This window comes from Rhyacophila brunnea, unplaced genomic scaffold (assembly GCF_057557595.1).
Source record: "Rhyacophila brunnea isolate RB1 unplaced genomic scaffold, BYU_Rbru_1.0 scaffold_24, whole genome shotgun sequence".
Taxonomy (NCBI): domain Eukaryota; kingdom Metazoa; phylum Arthropoda; class Insecta; order Trichoptera; family Rhyacophilidae; genus Rhyacophila; species Rhyacophila brunnea.
In genome coordinates this window covers 3,749,954-3,769,377 of record NW_028232904.1, presented here as the reverse complement: position 1 = coordinate 3,769,377, position 19,424 = coordinate 3,749,954, and the positions used below count along the sequence as shown (strand labels likewise).

At 34.0% G+C, this 19,424-nt stretch overlaps 1 protein-coding gene across 1 annotated transcript; it reads right to left on the bottom strand.

Annotated features, from left to right (window-relative positions):
- Positions 1 to 735: 735 nt before the first annotated feature.
- LOC147068897 (uncharacterized) lies at positions 736 to 13,363 on the bottom strand. Its single transcript, XM_085951542.1, has 5 exons — positions 13,266 to 13,363; positions 8,642 to 8,771; positions 6,537 to 6,689; positions 4,067 to 4,218; positions 736 to 1,045 (listed from the first exon to the last, which is right to left on the bottom strand). The coding sequence occupies exons 1-5, from the start codon at positions 13,337 to 13,339 to the stop codon at positions 835 to 837; spliced, it is 720 nt and encodes a 239-aa protein (XP_085807668.1). The 5' UTR covers positions 13,340 to 13,363; the 3' UTR covers positions 736 to 834.
- Positions 13,364 to 19,424: the final 6,061 nt, after the last annotated feature.

Sequence of the window (19,424 nt, the reverse complement as noted above, 5' to 3'; positions counted from 1 at the left end):
TAGACATATTTAGCGATGCATTATGTTGTTTGTTTATAAAATTCTATTTTATTGTGTACTTAATTTGTATTTTTTTTAAATTGTTGTTTTTTTTTTTAATTTCATTTCTTTTGCTATAAATTTATTTTTTGTTTTGTTTTTTTCTTCCTTTGGTCTTGATTTCTTTTATTTTGTTAACTGTCAATTCATGGTGGAACTGCATTGTATTGTTGTTTTTATTTAATAAAACGAAAATTTTTTATAGTACTTATTCCACTTTAATTAATATATTAGGACCGGTTTCGTCCGCCTCAGTGGGACATTTTCAACTGAATACATTTTTTTTAAAACAATATTTATCAAACAAAATTCAAATCGATTGAAATAATATAACAATAGGTACATAATAATTATCCGTCCAATAATACCTTCCCAATAACAGACTAATTTAAAACTAATGAGGTTAATATATTAATTAAAGTGGAATAAGTACTATAGAAAAATTGCGTTTTATTAAATAAAAACAGTGAACGTCTTGAATAAATAATTTGTTATGTACTCAATGTGACTAGGCAGGGTTTAAATGAATTTTAAAATCAAACAATCGCTATCTACACATTGTAGATTTAGTTCAATCAAAACAAATAAGTATTACTGACAAAGTTTAGTGTGTATTAATTATTACAGATCTTAACAGCAAGCCTCCACCCTTCGCCACTGTACATCTGTCTACAATATGTCGCATACAGGAAGAAGACTGTCTTTTACTGTCTTAAAACACCGAAATAATTATAGTCGATCTTACATCTCTCATGTTTATTTATATTATTGTACATTTTATTTGATTTTGTAAGATTAGAACATCTTCATGTTGAGGCCTTCCAAGAATCCAGTCGCTCCCCCAACTGAAGAGTTGATTTGGTCGATTTTGATTTGCATCTCTTTCTCGAGATTCTTCTCAATGACGTTGAAGATCACGTTCTTGAAGATGGTGGTTATGAGTCTGACGACGGCGTTTGAAAGGAAGTCAGTCAATGGGTGGCCGGTCAGTTTTACGGTGATTTTTCTGCAAAAACACAGAATAATTATTACAAACAAATCAGTGTATGTACTTATGTACGCGCGTTAGAAGTTGGCGTAACAAAACAAAAACAAAAATTGTGATAACCTAGATTCTTCGACTAGCTCTTAATTGTCTTGTTAAATTACACACTCAAGAAAAAGGGCCAAATATTGCGTGGTGTAAATGAGAACTCTGCCACTCTTGGTAGTATTGACTTGTATGTCCCTGATAACTATCTTAGAAATCGAGAACATCGGTTGTTTGTTCTCCCAAGGAGCAGAACTAACCTGCCATTGGTGATGCCAATTGGGAGGGCAATAACTCTGTTCAACCAAATCGCTTCGGATGTTGATATATTCCACCTACGTGAGGATGAGTATAGGTAGACGTTGTTATATAAATTCTTAGAATAGGGTCTGCTTAGCTCATTCGGTGTATTTTCCTGTACCTATCTAATTTATATACCTATATATTTTTTTTTTGTATTTACACTTTTCAACTGTTAACTTAATACTGATCTATTTTTTTATATAATGCTGTTTTATTAATATTTCTTTGTTTCTAAATGTCATGTTGTGAACGTCTTAAATTAATAATTTGTAATGTTCAATATAAGTATGTAAAAAATTAATAAAATTTGAATTTGACAATAATATTATCTGACTTCCGCTATACAGCCAAAAATTCCAGACAAGTAGTCGACTATCTCCCGGTTCATCCTCTTGTCTGTTACTGACACTCTCAACATTCATCTCCAGCTGGCCACATTTTGTACAATACGAAAATTAGGGATTGCAATACCGAATGAATATATCAATACCGGTATTTCGGTATTTATTATTGAATACCGGTAAGGTATCAATAAAAATATAACTATTAAAATCTATTTAAAACACTATTTTCTTATAGAAACTTGAAGTACCTACTGTCATCTGACGACGCTGTCACTTTTATTCTTTTATGGTTTTTCGTCTGGGCTCGGAACTTGGATGTTGACAAATAACACACCGGAATCGTGGTCAGAAACGACGAGTTTTATTTACGTTAATATCTACTAAAGGTTACATTTTTATATTTTCATTTATGCGTAGCGCGAGTTAATAATAGGTTCGTATCATTCTACCTCAATTGAACAAATCAAATGGCACCTTTGGATTTGTTGGATTTGGGACTGTTTGGTAGAATGTCCACGGAAACGCTTTTCTGACGTTTGACAGATCATCATTAGTCTATGAACCGTCCGAATCGGTTTGACGTTTCATGTCAAACCATTTCTGATGGTCCGAGAACGGTTTGATTTTCAATGATACACTAAACCAAACGTCAAATCTCAAACCATTTCCGGAGTATTTTCTACTCATACAATTTGTACGTATATTGTCTATGGTTAAGTTTGATTTGTTTGATTCAGGTTGAATGATATGAACCTAATGTTTACTCTTTGACTGTCTGCACGCTGCAGCGTTCTGTCCGCCATTTTACATCCCGCTCTCAGCGAGAAGCGCCGTTTTTCGATAGCGCTTTCAGCGACCTCTTCCAAATGTTGCAAAATTGCAAAATGTTGCAAATATATTTGAAACGGCTGCGATTTACAGCATTGCCGGCTTAATTATTATTTATTTTCGTGATCAACCCTTACTATTTGTCAGGCTGGTACCGATTTGGGTTTCTCCAGATTCACAGAGACATCCCCAAATGGGGTCATTTGGGAGTGTAACAATACCTACATTTATTGTGTTAAACTTTGTAAATAGTATGTATAAAACATAATATTTTAGAACTGATAATTTTTACAAAAGCCCGTGTACAGAGAAATATCTTTGAAATTCAATGTATGTTGGATGTACTATCAACGTTGGATTAATAGCTATAGAATAATTGGAAATATTTTTGTCATGAGTATTTTCTTATTTGAAATTATGTTAATTTATAGCGACAATTATATAAGTATATTTAACGGATTTTGTTTTAATGTTATTTAATATTTGTTGATTTCAGTCAATACATATATCTCACCATCGCAATTAAACTGCCACAATCCAAAAAACGTCAAACAGAGAAAATCAGCTTTGAAGTTTTTACCTTTCGCATTTTTGTAGTGTGTTTTTGAAATATGTTTAGATATTGAATGAAGTTTTGACTTGAATTTGATGACTTAGAGATATGATACATGAGGCGTCTAACAGGAGGCGTCTGAAGAAACAACGTTTTTATGTTTCAAGCTTCAATTATTTGTTTTAACGTGAGATTATTTTTTCCGTTATATTCTACGTCGAAATTAGAACCAAATGGCAATTTATTTCAGCCGATAAACTCTTAAATGTAATAAATATAGGCAAAATAAAATTGGACGTAGCGCTACTTGAACCTCACTTTTTAATTTATTCCGCATAAGGCACATATTTCCGTGGCACTGTCATGAGTTTACCGGATGCTACAGCATGGGAGACGCCATTTCCAACATTGAACGTTCCCTTATTGGCTGGCTTAAGCACGCGCGAAATCAACCAAGCTTTAAATAATATGAAACACGGACTTGGCGCTTTTTGTAATAAATCGAGACTTAAAATATTTTTTTCGTAGGGTTTTGTCGCGTTTTGGAATTTATAGATTAATACGAGTACATACTGTGTAAAATTATACAAAGAATACGTGCGTATTTTTTTCTCGATTTTGACCAAATGTGGACTTATCGCTTTTTGGAATTAGACGCCTCACATATACTATTGACGATAGCAATGAAACGTAGTAATTAGCTCAAAACACGTAAATTTGGACTTGTTTTTAGATGCGAGGGTGCGACATTTGTGTTTTGGCAGCATAAAACATATACTTACACAAAATTGAATATACAATTTTAATCTATTTTTGAAAATCATACATTATGTGTATGCTCTCTTTATACCAAAAATATCGGTATTTTGGATTTTTGAAACCGGTATTTCGGTATCGATAAATAATTGAATACCGGTTTTGAAATACCGGTATTGCAACCCCTAACGAAAATAATAAATCTGAATTTACCCCGAATCGTGCATGTAGAACTCCTGGAGATGGAGCTCGTTATTGTTGAAATCGATCATGAAGTCAGCCATTATACTTATTTTGGAGACGTATCCCTTAACTCCACCAGTTGGGCCAATTCCCATGATCTTCGCCAAGTAATTGAAGTTGAACTGGAACGAATGAAATCAGGTTATTATATTGGTACATATTCAATATGAAAGTAATGTAATTCAGTCATGTGGAAAAAGGTTGTCAGTTACTAAACAAATAAAACTGAATGGTATATTATTTTTTTTACTACACTCTAAGTCAACCCATTCACAATAATTAGGGTCTTAAAAAGTTCTTTCTGGGGTGCTTTGAAGTGTGTCCAGAGACTTGTACGTATGCAGTTCGCCGTATCACACTTCACCGTGAATGTATGGCCGTATATTCAAGACGGTCCAACTTGTTTGGGTCCTATAGTACCAGTGCCTACTCAAAGGTTATCTGACATATTTTTAGCTCTGGATTGCGCGATAATCACGATTTCAGAGATGGTGAATGAGTGGAAGAGTGGAACTCGCGGTACTTAAAGTCTCCGACAGGAGAGCTGATACGAAAGTTCTACCATTCATTTCAGCACCACGAAACTTGGTGCACAAGGTACTTTGCTTTGAGTTGACTCAGATCTTTTACAGGTCACGGAGTCAAGCAAACGAGCTTACTTGCACCAGTTTTAAATAACCGTGTCCGGAAACTTGTGCGTATGCAGTTCGCCGTATCACACTCTACCGTAAAATTTTGTATCGGAAATATATGGCCGTATATTAAAGACCGTCCTACCTCTTTGGGTCGTAGAGTACTGACATAAAAATGATGTCTAAATAAAACACAGTTCTTGTCGGTTTACACTTTACAGGAAGCCAGCGGCAAACAAATTTTGAAAATAGCCGAGATATTTGATTATTTGTTAGGTTAGGTTAGGTTTTCATTCAGGCAAAAATCGGCCATGAAAATTGGCACGGTTCCCGCCTGGCTTCCTGTAAACCAGCTTGTATCTAAAACACTTACAAAATACGTACTAAAACTACCGGAATACAAAGGAAAGACAGTAAAAAATAGGTATTTAATTAAATTAAACACTTTACAGGAAGCCAGCAGCAAACAAATTTTGTATATACCTGATAGGTATATACTGGATTATTTGTTAGGTTAGGTTTCCATTCTTGAATTCATGAATTTTGCCAAAATCAGCTATGAAAATTGAATTAATGTTCACATTGAATCTAATAAACTTGGAGACATTATAGTATACAGTCATCTCTTTTCGATAAGAAAGCTCACGGCGAACTGTCCCACGGTGAAATGTTCTACGTACAATAATTTACATGTAACCGTTTGAAGAGTTTGAAGTTTTGAGTTTGCCATTGCTAAATAAAATAGATTTAGTAAGAACAGGGCACACAATGGGCAAAAGATTTGATGTCCTCATGGGAAGAAGCGAATCGCGACTCTGCGATGAATGTCATGTATTAGAGGACATTGTAAATATAGCAATACAATGCTCTAAATATGAACTTCACAGAGTACAGCTGCGAATTGCGGATATCTATGAGAATATAATGTTTGAGGCTTTCACACTTGTTTTTTTATCGTAGTAGATTTTTGGGTTTCCACTGTGTGTCCTTTCTTCCTTCTTTACTCGACGTTTCGAGCTCGTTGCAGAGGCCATTATCAAGAGATGATATGTTTTATGGTGAAAATGAAGTGTAGATATGTAATGTGAACGTTGCTCTAAGAATGTCAAAAGGAATCCGATTAGCTAAGAGCAAACGTTGCCCAGAGTAATCTGTCAATCGTTACGACCAGGGATACCGGCTCGAATATTGGATTTTGCTGATAGTGCCGGAAGCCATGACGTTTTTAACCGTAATCCATCATCCCTATTAATATTTACTGGGTTTCTATGAATTTCAATGGCCTCCTTTACCAGTCGTGCGAAATATCCTTTATTCCGACCCAATATCTTGGTTTCAAAGTCAAATTTGTGTCCTGTATCCATCGAGTGCTCGGCGATTGCCGACATCGTGTAATGTTTAAGTCGGTATTCCCTCTCGTGTTCCCTCACACGCTTCTTTACTGTTCTAGAAGTTTGGCCTATATACTTTTTTGTATTTTCTATAACATATCAACATATCATCTCTTGATAATGGCCTCTGCAACGAGCCCGAAACGTCGAGTAAAGAAGGAAGAAGGACACACGGTGGAAACCCAAAAATCTAATACGATCTATGAGAATGTCGACGAATTGAAGGGTGTCCTGGCGGTGGGTAAGACGGAAGAGCTAGGCAAAATTGTAAAGTTATTTAACAGAATAGGAGTGAGGACCTGATCGACGGATCCCCTTCTAGAAGAGAAGAGGCGATATGACAGCGAGTCGCAGTCAAAGCCTCGGTAAAATCACAAAAAAAATAAAAATAGATTGACTAAAGTAATAGATACTCACATCCAGATCCGTAACTCCGAAATCACCCCTCAATTTGAAGATTTTGTTACCATATGAGACGACGGTGTCTCCAACCCTCCTCAATGACTTTAGATTCTGAATTCCTCCCTTCGTTAGCTCCAGTTCTCCATGATACTCAATCCACAGTGGTTTCTATCAACAAAATGGACAAATGTTTTTAATTAGGTAGGTACTGATACTTGTATCAAAATTAACAATACATTTTAATATAACGGTGCGCAGTGGTTCTTGATTACTGTCAAGACCCCGCATCAGTTGAAGTACGGCCTTATAGTGGAAACGATTCAAAAGAACATTCTGAGACTCTTTTATTTGAAGCTATACTATTCGTCGCTCTCTATGGGCGGCAGGTTATATGAAAGTATGGTGAAGCAGGCAAGTATGGTGAAAAAGTATGGTGAGGCAGGCTGGTAATCAATTTGTGGCAAAATTTCCACGTTAACATTATATTATATGGGTACGTTTTTAATGACCAAAGTAAATCCTCCGTGATGCCCTGATTTTTTTTATCGCGTCGCTATTTCTCTAAGTTGTCAGCTATTGTTGGCCTGCTTCATTCAGTTGTATGAGAAAGCCGATTTCTTGCCCCTCTTTTTATGTAATACCTCTATGGTGGCTCTATACGACTGACTTTCTCTTAGATATGCTTATATTCTATGAATTTCAAAGTTTAGAAATAACTATATATTTGATGTAAGCCCTGGCATTTTTGGTAGTATTGACTTGTGTGTCCCTGATTTATCTTTAAAATAGGGAGCATTTGACATTTGTTCCCCTAAAGTGCAGAACTAACCTGTCATTGGTAATGCCAATTGGGAGGGCAATAACTAATATGTTCAATCAAATCGTTTCGCATGTTGATATATTCCACTTACGTGAGAGTAAGTTTAGGTACCCTGTATTTTTAGCAATAGAAATAGTTAGCACTCGATTTTTTAACTAATAAAGTTATCTTAAGTTATCAAAAGAGAGATCCAGAAACGTAGAGTAGCACACCGTGGTATAGAAAGGTGCATGCTCGGCATAACGTGAAACGTTAAAAAGAGGAATGTGTGGATAATGAAACATTTTGCGATGTAATAGAGTTCGCTAAAGGCCTCAAATGGAAATGGACTGGACACATAGCTCGAAGAAGGGATAATCGATAGACAAATCTAGTCACCCAGTGGTACCCAAGAGGTACAAAACGTCCGCAAGGTAGGATCGATGAAATGTTAAAGTTCTGCGGAAGTACGTGGCAACGCAACGCACAGGACCGATATAAGTGGAATCAGCTTGGAGATGCCTTCATCCAGCCGTGGATAAATACAGGTGATGATGATGATGAAATAAGTCATACAACTGAAAATTAATGCATGTTCAAAATCTGGTTGTCACTTAAAAATAATTTATTTTATTGTTTGATTTTCAAGTACTTATACCTAAATCTGTTGCTAAATAATTGACAACGCTGGTCGTGAAGATCAGTGACGTCCCGTAGGGGTAGGCAGATTGAGCGTCGCTTGGAGGCGGCAGTTACTCGAAGGGCGGCAAATCGAGGAGAATTATTTTGGTGTAAATAGAAATTGCTAAAATTATTTTTTTACGCGTTGTAGGTACATAATAGCATTGTAAAAATGCTGTGAAAATAATAAATCTGTGTATTGCTGAATGGTACAAACCAAATGTGTCAGAAATATCAACCAAATAAGACCTCAGCTCTGGTGATTTGGGTAAATGTCCAACTTATGTTATATTTTTTGGTTAAATTTAATTTTGTATGTTTTAGTGGTACCTACTTATATTTTTTGCTAGTAATGTATCCATACAACATATTTCTTAGATATTGGAGTCATAAAAAGATGACAAAAAATACTGTATAAAAAATGGAGTGGCATTTTAGCGCTGCCTGGGGGCGGCATTTTGTCTAGGGACGTCACTGACGAAGAACACTTAAATTTGTAATTCTTCATGTTCATGATATGTAAAATAAATATTTTTAAATATTAGGTATGTAATAGAAGAAACACTCATATTTTTTTCTATTGGGTTTTTAAGGTGTTTCCAAATAATTATGTGTGTTCGATAAATAAATGATAACTTACGACACTGAACCCTTCGAGCACGTCCGGTAGAGGCATGGGGTCCAGGCCATGTTCTTCCATGTAGCTGGTGATTGAAGGGAGGGCGGCGTCCACATAATCGTTCATATTAGCAGTCACGAATATTCTGGACCTAGAACAATATCATCGAAAACACTATCAATAAATTACGTAACAAGGGGGCGTGTGGGACAGCCGCTCCGGATGGGGGCGTAAAAGTGAAGTTTAGTTGAAAGTACAAAAAAAAGAAACTATCAATTATATATTGTAATATATTGCAGTGGCGAAGGGTGGAGGTAGACTGTTAAGATCCACCATAAATGATACTCACTAAACTTTGTCAGTCATACGTATTTGTTTTCATTAAAATAAGACTATAATTATTATTTATTAATTATTATAACAGTTATTATTTACAGATGGTGTTGGTTAGCTTTATAAATTCACTTAAACCATACGAAAACCATGCCAAAAGAGATAATGGTAAAAAATGTAAAAAATACTCGTCTATCTATAGAATATCTAAAATTATGCAGTTAAATCATACATAACTTTGAATATTTTATAGATAGAATAATATTTTTATCTTTCATAGTTTGGTTAGGCAGGGGTTAATGAATTTAAAAAAAAAATGAACCAACAATATGTGTAATATGTATTCTTAATCTAACAAAAACAAATAAGTATGAATGAAAAAGTGTGTAAAATTTTGTCGTATCGCCCAAAATATACCAAAACAATTATGGTTTGGCTTTGTCAGGGTTTAATTGATTTTTAAAAACTAACCAATACCATCTTAAATTGTAATAAAAACAAATACGTATGAATAACAAAGTTTAATGTGCATTTTTTATGATGGGTGGCCGCGCGGCTTAAGTGTCGCCCTATAGCGTCATGGGTCCCAGGTTCGAATCCTAAGTCTGGCAAGTACATAATATATATTGTTTTTCAATAAAATTTGTGTATCAGTCTGAGGATGGACCTATTAGGTTGAGCAAGTGTAAGAAGATATGATCTTATTAGGATCGGACATGGTCGAAATAGAAAAAATAGAATTTTATGGCAGATCTTAACAGCCTTTCTCCACCCCTCGCCACCATAGGGTGCATACTAGATAATAGACCCAAATAGGTACACATTAAAAAACATAACGAGATTGGTTTGTATGACAAATAGTGCTAGTTAAATGCTACTGTAATAGGATGATTGGTTATTGGTAGGGATTCCAATTGGGATCCCGAGCTATTTTCGATACCTATGAATTCCGGGATTGATAAACATAATCCCGAAACATTCGGGATTGAGTTTTTGATGATTGATTTTGATCAATTTTTATGGAAAATAAAATAAAAACGAAAATATAACAGACAAAAACTTTTAATAAAAAATAACTACATTAGAAATAAACTGAGTTTGAATGAAGTTTGATTTATACCCATGTGTAAGTTTGCAATTGCATGTGCAATGCAATTTTATGTGATACGATGATCACGTACAGAATTATAATTATTTTACCACAAAGGAAGGGCGCGATCACTACTTCATATGCTGACGAATGCCAGTGGCGAAGGGTGGAGGTAGGCTTTTAAGATCCGACATAAATAGTGCTCCCTAAACTATGTCAGTCAAACGTATTTGTTTTCATTGAACCAAGACTACAATGTATAATATATAGATAGTGTTTGTTATATTATTTAAATCAATTAAACCCTGCCTAATCCAAGATAGTAGATAATAATAAAGAAATATTCGTTTATCTATAAAATATGTGAAATTATGCCATTAATATTTTTTGATATTTTACAGATAGAAGAATTTTTTATTGATTATAGTTTTGTGTAGGCAGGACTTAATGAATTAAAAAAAAACTAACCAACACCATCTGAAATAACATGTATTCTTACTCCACAAAAACAAATAATTAGTATGAATGAAAATGTGTGCACTTATTTTTCCGATCGCCCATAGCATACCAAAACTATTATGTTTTGGTTTAGGCTAGGTTTAATTGATTTTTAAAAACTAAACAGCACCATAATATGCAAATTGTATTATTAGTTCAATGAAAACAAATAAGTACAACTGACAAAGTGTTGTGTACACTGTGTATGTCGAATCATAACAGCCTACCTCCACCCTTCACCACTGACGAGTGCAGATAATTCAATAATTCAGGTGAACTTCACACAAAAAATCGCTAAAAATACATGTATTAATTTTACCTCGCGGAAACCTATGGTAAAGCTGAATACAATACACTGCCCTTAACCTTAGCGATAGGTTGGGGGGTCTGCCAAATATCCTGCTCTACGGGCCCAGATATAGGGGTCATGCACAGCCTACTCTATTTTGAAAAACTGGAGTATTTTAGACATGTAATAAAATGTAAATTAATTTTAAAATAAATATTTTATAATACACAATGGCATTGTTTCATATTATATTCTTTCCTTTTCATGGTTTATTTATAGAAGAAAAGTGGTAAGTAAGCATAATAAGAGAATGTGTTGATTAATGTTTCATTCATTACAAGCCATTCTATTTTCAGAAAACATATATATTCCTACACTATTCATATATGGACAAACTGTAAAATGCTATTACAAATCGATATTTCCAGCTGTCTTGACATAGGGAATGGTTTGATTTGGATAGATGGGTTACATGATAAGGGGGGACATGCTCGTCGTAGGTCAAAATTGAGTTTTTATTGTATTTTCAAACCATGATCCTGGGTTGAAGTGAAACACGCGCGTCAATATCATTTTACTCTCTACTTCAATTAAAGTTTGTCAATTTAGGGCTACTGCCGTATGTTGTAGCTTAACCACTGAGGAATGACAAAAGAAATGGCGTATTTCAAAAAAACACTACCTTATTCTTAGGTCAATAATTATTATAAAACAATCATTATTCATAAGATGTTTATCACACTTGAATGGTCAAAGACATAGCTTATAATAAATATCTTTAGAATCATCTTCAAATGTGTTAATCTTGCCGATTTTTTGAATAATAAAATGCCTAATTCTTGTCAAATTTGGGATCACAGAGATTATCAATATAATTTTTAATCGTAATTATTTTACTAAAATTATCTCGTCATAAATTATACTTATGGTTTTATAAATGCGATTAAAAATTAATAAATGTAAAAAATCTTAACACCACTGCACATTCATGTACCGAAATATGACTATATTCTAAAACATTAGAGCGAGAGGTTTAAAAGAATACTATTTTACGTAACAAAAATTCTTTATGCAGTCATCAAATGTTTAAAATAAATATTAAGGATAATAAGGCTTCAAAATTATATAAATAGATTATCTACAACGTTTAAGGAGTGCCCAGGATCATGGTTTGAAAATACAATAAAAACTCAATTTTGACCTACGACGAGCATGTGGGACGTTATCAATGCTTCATATTTTTTGGAAATCGATATTACCACCGGGTTTTGTGTGAAGGACTATTCTGACTTTGACAGCTGATGAATAACAGGAATGTATATTATTTATAAATAACACTGATAGTTAATATATTTGATTTGAGAATTATTTATAATTCATTTTGAAACGAGAAAGGGCGAATCCAAAGCCTGAACAAAAACGATGCATAAGTGCGAGTGAGAAAGTATTCGGCACCCTTATAATCTCTGCGACACGCGCTAGAGTAAGATAAAAGGTTTACAGATGTGGGAGATGGTTTGCTACGGTGTCGCCGCCAAATCTTAGCTTATTGCTTAACTAAGCGTCGATAACCGTGTTGCTAAAATTACTATTTTTTGTGTTAAACATAAAGTCAGTGGTAAATATTTTTAGTTAATTAAGTAGAAAAGATGGTTCTGTGTGTTGTATTAAAATGTGGTAACCGTACTGATAAGCAAGAAGATGGTGTATATGAGAACTCTGCCATTCTTGGTAGTATTGACTTGTGTGTCCCTGATAACTATCTTAGAAATCGGGAGCATCAGTTGTTTGTTCTCCCGAGGAGCAGAACTAATCTGCCATTGGTGATGCCAATTTGGAGGGCAATAACTCTGTTCAACCAAATCGCTTCGGATGTTGATATATTCCATCTACGTGAGGATGAGTATAGGTGGACGTGATTTTATAAATTCTTAAAATAGGGTCTGCTTAACTCATCCGGTGTACTTCCTTGTACCTATATAATTTTTTGTATTTACACATTATTTATACTGTAGAATAACTTAATACTGATATCTTTTGTTATGTACCTAATATTGTTTTAATAATATTTCGCTGTTTCTAAATGTCATGTTGTGAACGCTTTAAACTTATAATTTGTAATGTCCACAATATGTAAAATAAATGAATTGAATTGAATAGGTAAGTTGATACATGTTCGTGATAATTTATTTGTATATTATTATGTATTTTAATATCAAGTGACCTAGTGTTTCTTTAAAATAACTTAAATTATGGATGTATCTATAGTCTAAGGGCGAATCAATATGTCAAGCAATCTAGGATCTGATTTTGACAGCTGAAAAGTGGACCACTCGTTGCTTGTGCAAAAAGATATGCCCAGGCTTTATTAATCTAAAGAAGGGTCATGAGACATATTATTACTTATAATATATTTTAAATCTGCAGTTACTTACTGTCTAGAATCGATGCCATCTCCGCAAACTCCGGCGAGGAGAACGAGGCACACCACCAAAAAATACTTAAACATTTTTAGTACAGTATTGTCAGTCGATCGAATTTGTTAATAAAGTGTATTCTGGAGTGAATACGGCCATCTTATATAAAATTCATTTGATGGCCAATCTTGATTAAAATTTAATAAATTGTTATCAATGGATATTGAATTTGGTTTAGATAATGACCCAGATTTGATTTAGTTAATAATAAATTGTTCAGTTCAGAAGGAAACCACTGCAATTTGAAAATAAATATTATTTAATAACTGCACTCAGCGACGCGTTTAGTGACGTAGTGACCCGACGCACTGGTTGATTTTGAGGGGCCCCTATGATAAAAAAAAGATTAGAATCCATACATTGCAACATATTTTTATTTTGTATAAAATATGGATACATGTAAATTGTAAGTATTACATTTCACCGTAGCACAGTTCGCCGTGAGCTTTCTTATCGGAAAGAGATTATCGTATACTAAACGGTCATCTCTATAGCACCGAGATGAAGAAAATACGCGTTGTTCGTGGAGCATTTTCATAGTCGATTTTAGCGAAATTCATGAATTATTCAAGAATGAAAATCTTACCTAACCTAACAAATAATCCAGTATATCGGCTATTTTTTTAAATTTGTTTGCCGCTGGCTTCCTGTAAACCGACAAGAACCGTATTTATTTAGACATGAATTTTATCTCAGTACTATACGACCCAAAGAGGTTGGACGGTCTTTAATATCAGCGCTCGAAATGGGATATTTTACGAAAATATTAACATACTTAGTTATCTAATTGCATGTGTATTTCATAAAAATAAGTGTGTTAGATTTTTACATTATATGTAAAGCCTAGCTTAGACGGTCAAATTAATAGGTCTACGAGACAGAGTGATAATTTTGAGGATTTTACGAACCGGAACGGCGCTCCGGTGTGATCCGGTCCATTTCAAGCCCTGATATACGACCATATTATATTTCCGATAAAACGTTTCAAGACGAACTGCATACGTACAAATTTCCGGACACGGTAAATTATATTATGTTCAAACACGATTGAATCGCATGTAATTAAATTTATTCGCGTAAAGAGAATCAAAAATAACTGAAACAAGAAGACCAGCACAGTATCGATCAAGACCAGGGCTCGAAATTGACCGGAGCGCCGTTCCGGTTCATGATATCCCCAAAATTATTGCTCCGTCTCGTGGCAAAAATAGTTTGACCATCTTTGTATCTCTCCTATAAGGCTGTTATCGGCGGCTATCGAGGGTAGATTCTTGGAGGCGCCATGTGTTGCCCATGGTTAATTTAGGGGACAGACATGCCTAAGAAGAAGAAAAAGAATCCTTTCTGTAGTGACAACGAAGAATTAGTGAACATAGTGTATGAGTAAGAGTATGGACCTAATAGGTTGAGCAAGTGGCTGACATCCATTTCTCGAAAAAACAAAATCTGTTAATACAAACCTCCACTCTGTGGAGGCCCATATGATCTGATTAGGATCGGACATGGTCGAAAGAAAAAAGAAGAGTGGAATGATCTAGGAGAGGTATATCTATCACGGTTGATGATGATAGTGCTAATAAACTCTAATGGATTTAAGTTTTGTACTATTCCATTTGAGTCGTTTTTTTGCGATCCGGGTTTCGCCTTTAGGCATCTTCAGGCATTATGTGCACTCACCAAAAGGTAAGTACACACTGACAACGCGACAACGAATGCAATTAATTCTCACTTATAAAATAAATGAATACAATTAATTAATGGTATGGATATAAAACATTTATATGTATAGTATGTATGAGGACGTGCATTATGTTGTGTATAATAGGTATTATACACAACATAATACACGTGAAAACATGAAGATGCCGAAAGGCGAAACCCGGGTCGCAAAAAACGACTCAAATGGAATAGTACAGAACTAAAACCATTAGAATTTAAATTTAAATTCCATCAAGTATCTTCGGTCGATAGTATTAATATTTAATATTATAATGATACTAGAAATATACGATGTTATTGTTTGAATTTTATACAATATAACAATCACGTAAAATCAATATGGTATCTCTCTTGTCTTGTAATCAATGTTACAAAATAATAAGAAAATATTAATTTACTAAATAATTATCAATAACAACGAAGGTTTGTGATGTTATCTAAATTAGGTAATACAATTAAATTATTGAATATATTACTAGATACGCAAATAACTGAGTTGGTTATCAGTGACATCTGTTTTCGAGTCCGATCAATCTACTACTACGTCATATATTATATATATATACGTAGAAAATATTTGGGAAATCCTAGAGATATTATATACCAGTGGCGAAGGGTGGAGGAAGGCTGTTCTGCCTTTCTAAGGAAGAAGGCAGTAACTGACTCTCGCACACTTTCGAGATAAATGACATAATGTAGTTTTTTAACAACTTTAGTACTGTGAATTAATAAAAAACGCTGATAATTTTTATAAGTAGGATGTTAAAATACAAATAAAATAATAATAAACAAGCAGTGACTGTAATAAATAGGTGCAATTACTGGCTTTTGGCTAAGAAATTTGTATTATTTTAGCAGATGTCCATTTTTTCACTAAGGATTTTAACTGTATTTTAGTGATAATTCTGATTTTAAAGTGAACAGAATATATAGCTTTCAAAATTACCCATCGGATGGAATTCATAACTTGTTACTGCCTTCTGCCTTGGAAGGGCAGTGTTGAGGTCTGACATAAACTGTGCACAATAAACTTTGTCAGTCATATTTGTTTTCATTGAACTAAGTCTACAATTGAGTGTTTCACAAGCATAGTGAACCAAGTCCATTCTGGTTATTTTTGGGTAAGCTAGGTTCAAACATCGTCACTGTTCTGGCAGAAGACACTAATTCGAAAAAATGACATATTGAGTTAGTACCAAAATGTTCCTTATTTCACTTTATTTTAAAGTCATCCCTTTTACGATTACTTAATAAACTCACATGATAGACCATTTCAAACATGTTAACAACTTCAAAGTCAAATTACTCAAAACTAGTATTCTCCAGTTAGTGTGTTCTGCCAGTACAGAGACGACATAGTATTTGAGTATTTCTCAATCTGTAAGGGTGTGATTGCAATTCTGAAGTGTTATTTAGACTACATTTAAATTATTATGTAAGGGAAATCATACCCTTACATAATAAGAAATACTCAAAAATTATGTTTGAACCTAGCTTACTCAAAAATAACCAGAATGGACTTAGTTCACTATGCTTATGAAACACTCAATTTACAGATAGTGTTGGTTAGTTTTTTAAACTCAATTAAACGCTGCGAAAACCATGCCATAATTATAATAGTCGAAAAATAATCGTATATCTATAAAATATCGAAAATTATGCCATTAAACTATATATACTTTTGGTTATTTTATAGATAGAAAAATATTTTTTATCGACTATGGTTTGGTAAATCAGGGTTTAATGAATTTAAAAAAAAAACTATCCAACATGTTCTGTAATATGTATTCTTATTTCAACGAAAACAAATAAGTATGAATGAAAAAGTGTTTTGATAATCGCCAAAAGCATACCATAACTATTGTGGTTTGGTTTAGGCAGGGCTAAATTGATTTTTAAAAAGTAACCAATTCCTACCATCTGTAAATTATTGCAGTCTTAGTTCAATGAAAACAAATACGAATGACTAACAAAGTGTAATGTGCACTACGTATGGGGGATCTTAACAGTCTACCTCCACCCTTCGCTACTACGATGTACAATACAACAGCAAAATAAACCACACATAATATAATATAAGGTGCATACACTTTATCGTTAAACTTTAAATTTAAAAAAAATGATAAAGTACAATAACGTAAAAGCAGCACATAAAATTATGAAACCTAGTTTAGTAGGTGGAAACCAGAATAAAAATTCATTAATGCAGTGCTTCACTGCCTTAACGGAGGTATTGAGCATATCAATGGAAGAACTATTCGAAAGAGAATGAATCCTCGGTATTGAATAATAAACAGAGATTGGCTTTTAAAAAAATTCGTGACAGGGTTCCAATTTTTTGAAACTCGATCATCCTCCACAGTTCGGACCAATGATTTAAGTTATCTCATCTCCACCCGTCCGTTTGGGGACGGCCGTTTTCCATGACGCTATAAACTTGTCGGAATGAAAAGATTGCATTGCCACACTTCTTTGACTCGAGACTGGTGTAACAACCAAGCACCTTGGTGCTTAAGAGCATACATAAGTGAAACGTCAAATAATTTTCAACAGTAGGTGGGACGAAATTTTGCACTCTTCGGCAATCAGAGACCGACAGTCGAGGTGTGAGCACGTCAGTTTGTTTTGTGATGGCGTCGGAGGAATATATTCTTAAATCGTGTAAAGATGACTAAAAAACGTTACCCATATACTTGAAAAAGAAAACATGTCAATGAATATACTATTATTATTACTAATATAACAATAAACATAATATCAAATGGACGCATGTTGAATTTTTATGACAAATTATATTTCGTTCGGCTCGCGTCATTTGTACAATCCGCGCATCGCCTAGTCACGATCTTTTTAGACCATGCCTCAGCTGAAGTATAGCCTTAAAGAAAGAGTTTTAAAAAAATCTTGATTTGCTCTGCCGTCACTTATCTTTAGTGACCGTGCAGTGTCCTCTGTGTACTGAAACTCTGCCGAAGCAGACGCGGCAAACTTTTCTAAAACCTCAAATTTCTAAGGCCTTGGTTGATATCAAGTTGGTGCGGCCAATTGGGTTCGTGTGTGGATGGACCCTGGCTAACAGCTTCGCTCTGTCGAATCCCATGAGCGGGCAGTCCAAAAGGACGTTTTCAGCTTCTTGATGGTCGTGCCCGCGAGGGCATTCCGCATCATGTCCTATCAAACGAAAACCGTGCAGCGTGGCTTTGAATTCATCATAAATAATTGTAAAAGCATACTGGCGCGAATCCAGCAAATACAGGTTCAAGTCCCGTCGGGTGTCGTATTTTACAACGTTTTTATTAGCTCGTATTCTTGTTTGTCCGGTGGTTGTTTGTCCAGTACAAATCTTGCAATCGATTTTTAACTAACTTCCCGACTAGCTAGACATTTGAAACTTTTAGAATATATCAGAACACGATGCCAATGCATTCTTTTAATACTTTTAGCCATCTTTAAGCAGAATTGAATTCATTTTCAGTTAATTCTGTTTTGTATGGAAAGTTATTTCAGAAAAATCCGTAAAAAGTAAAAAAAAACTATTATTGGTTGCTAAGGGGGTGGTCCTAGCAACTAAATTATTAATATATACGTGCGTTACTATGGAAATCAAAATGAAATGTCAAAATAACATTTCAGTATTCTATTTTTGTTTGTTTGTTTGTTTTTATTTACTTTATATCAAGATTATCAAGTACAAGTTTGAGCATATTGAGCATAATGATTCAACAGAAAATTTAAAAACGTTGTACATAAAAAGTTCTTTTTATCTTGTTTATTTTATTATTATGTATATTCATTATAATAGTCTTTTACACGTATTTAAGTTTATCCCATATTTCTTTACACTTGAGATTTAAACCTTGTTACAACGTCACACAAGCAACACAATCCTCATTATTTTTAAGAGTTCATTCGATTTTAATCTATTAATTATGTACCTATCATTAAAACTTAACAATTTAACATTTTCTTAAACCACACGACACATAACTTGAATACTTGAGTGAATATATAAAACTAAATCTATGCTAAATCATAAAATAAATGAAAAAAAAACTTTGTACCTTGGTCATTTTACATATTTTTTTTTATTAACTAGCTAAACGCGGTTTAACATTGAATATAATAGATAACATTGTAGGACATACATACAATAGGTGAACAGAGAATGAGTACCTATCAATAATAATTGATTGCGTGTTAATAAAGAGCTGGAAATGGAACCAGAACCGAACTTCAGAACCCTGATAAATTTTGTATTATATTACTGTTGGCAGTGATATCCCGGGTGGTCGCATGTAAATTGTGTGTATTGCATTTCACCGTAGCATAGTTCTCCGTGAGCTTTCTTGTCGGAAAGAGATAAGCGTATACTATACGGTCTCCAATTTTATTAGATTC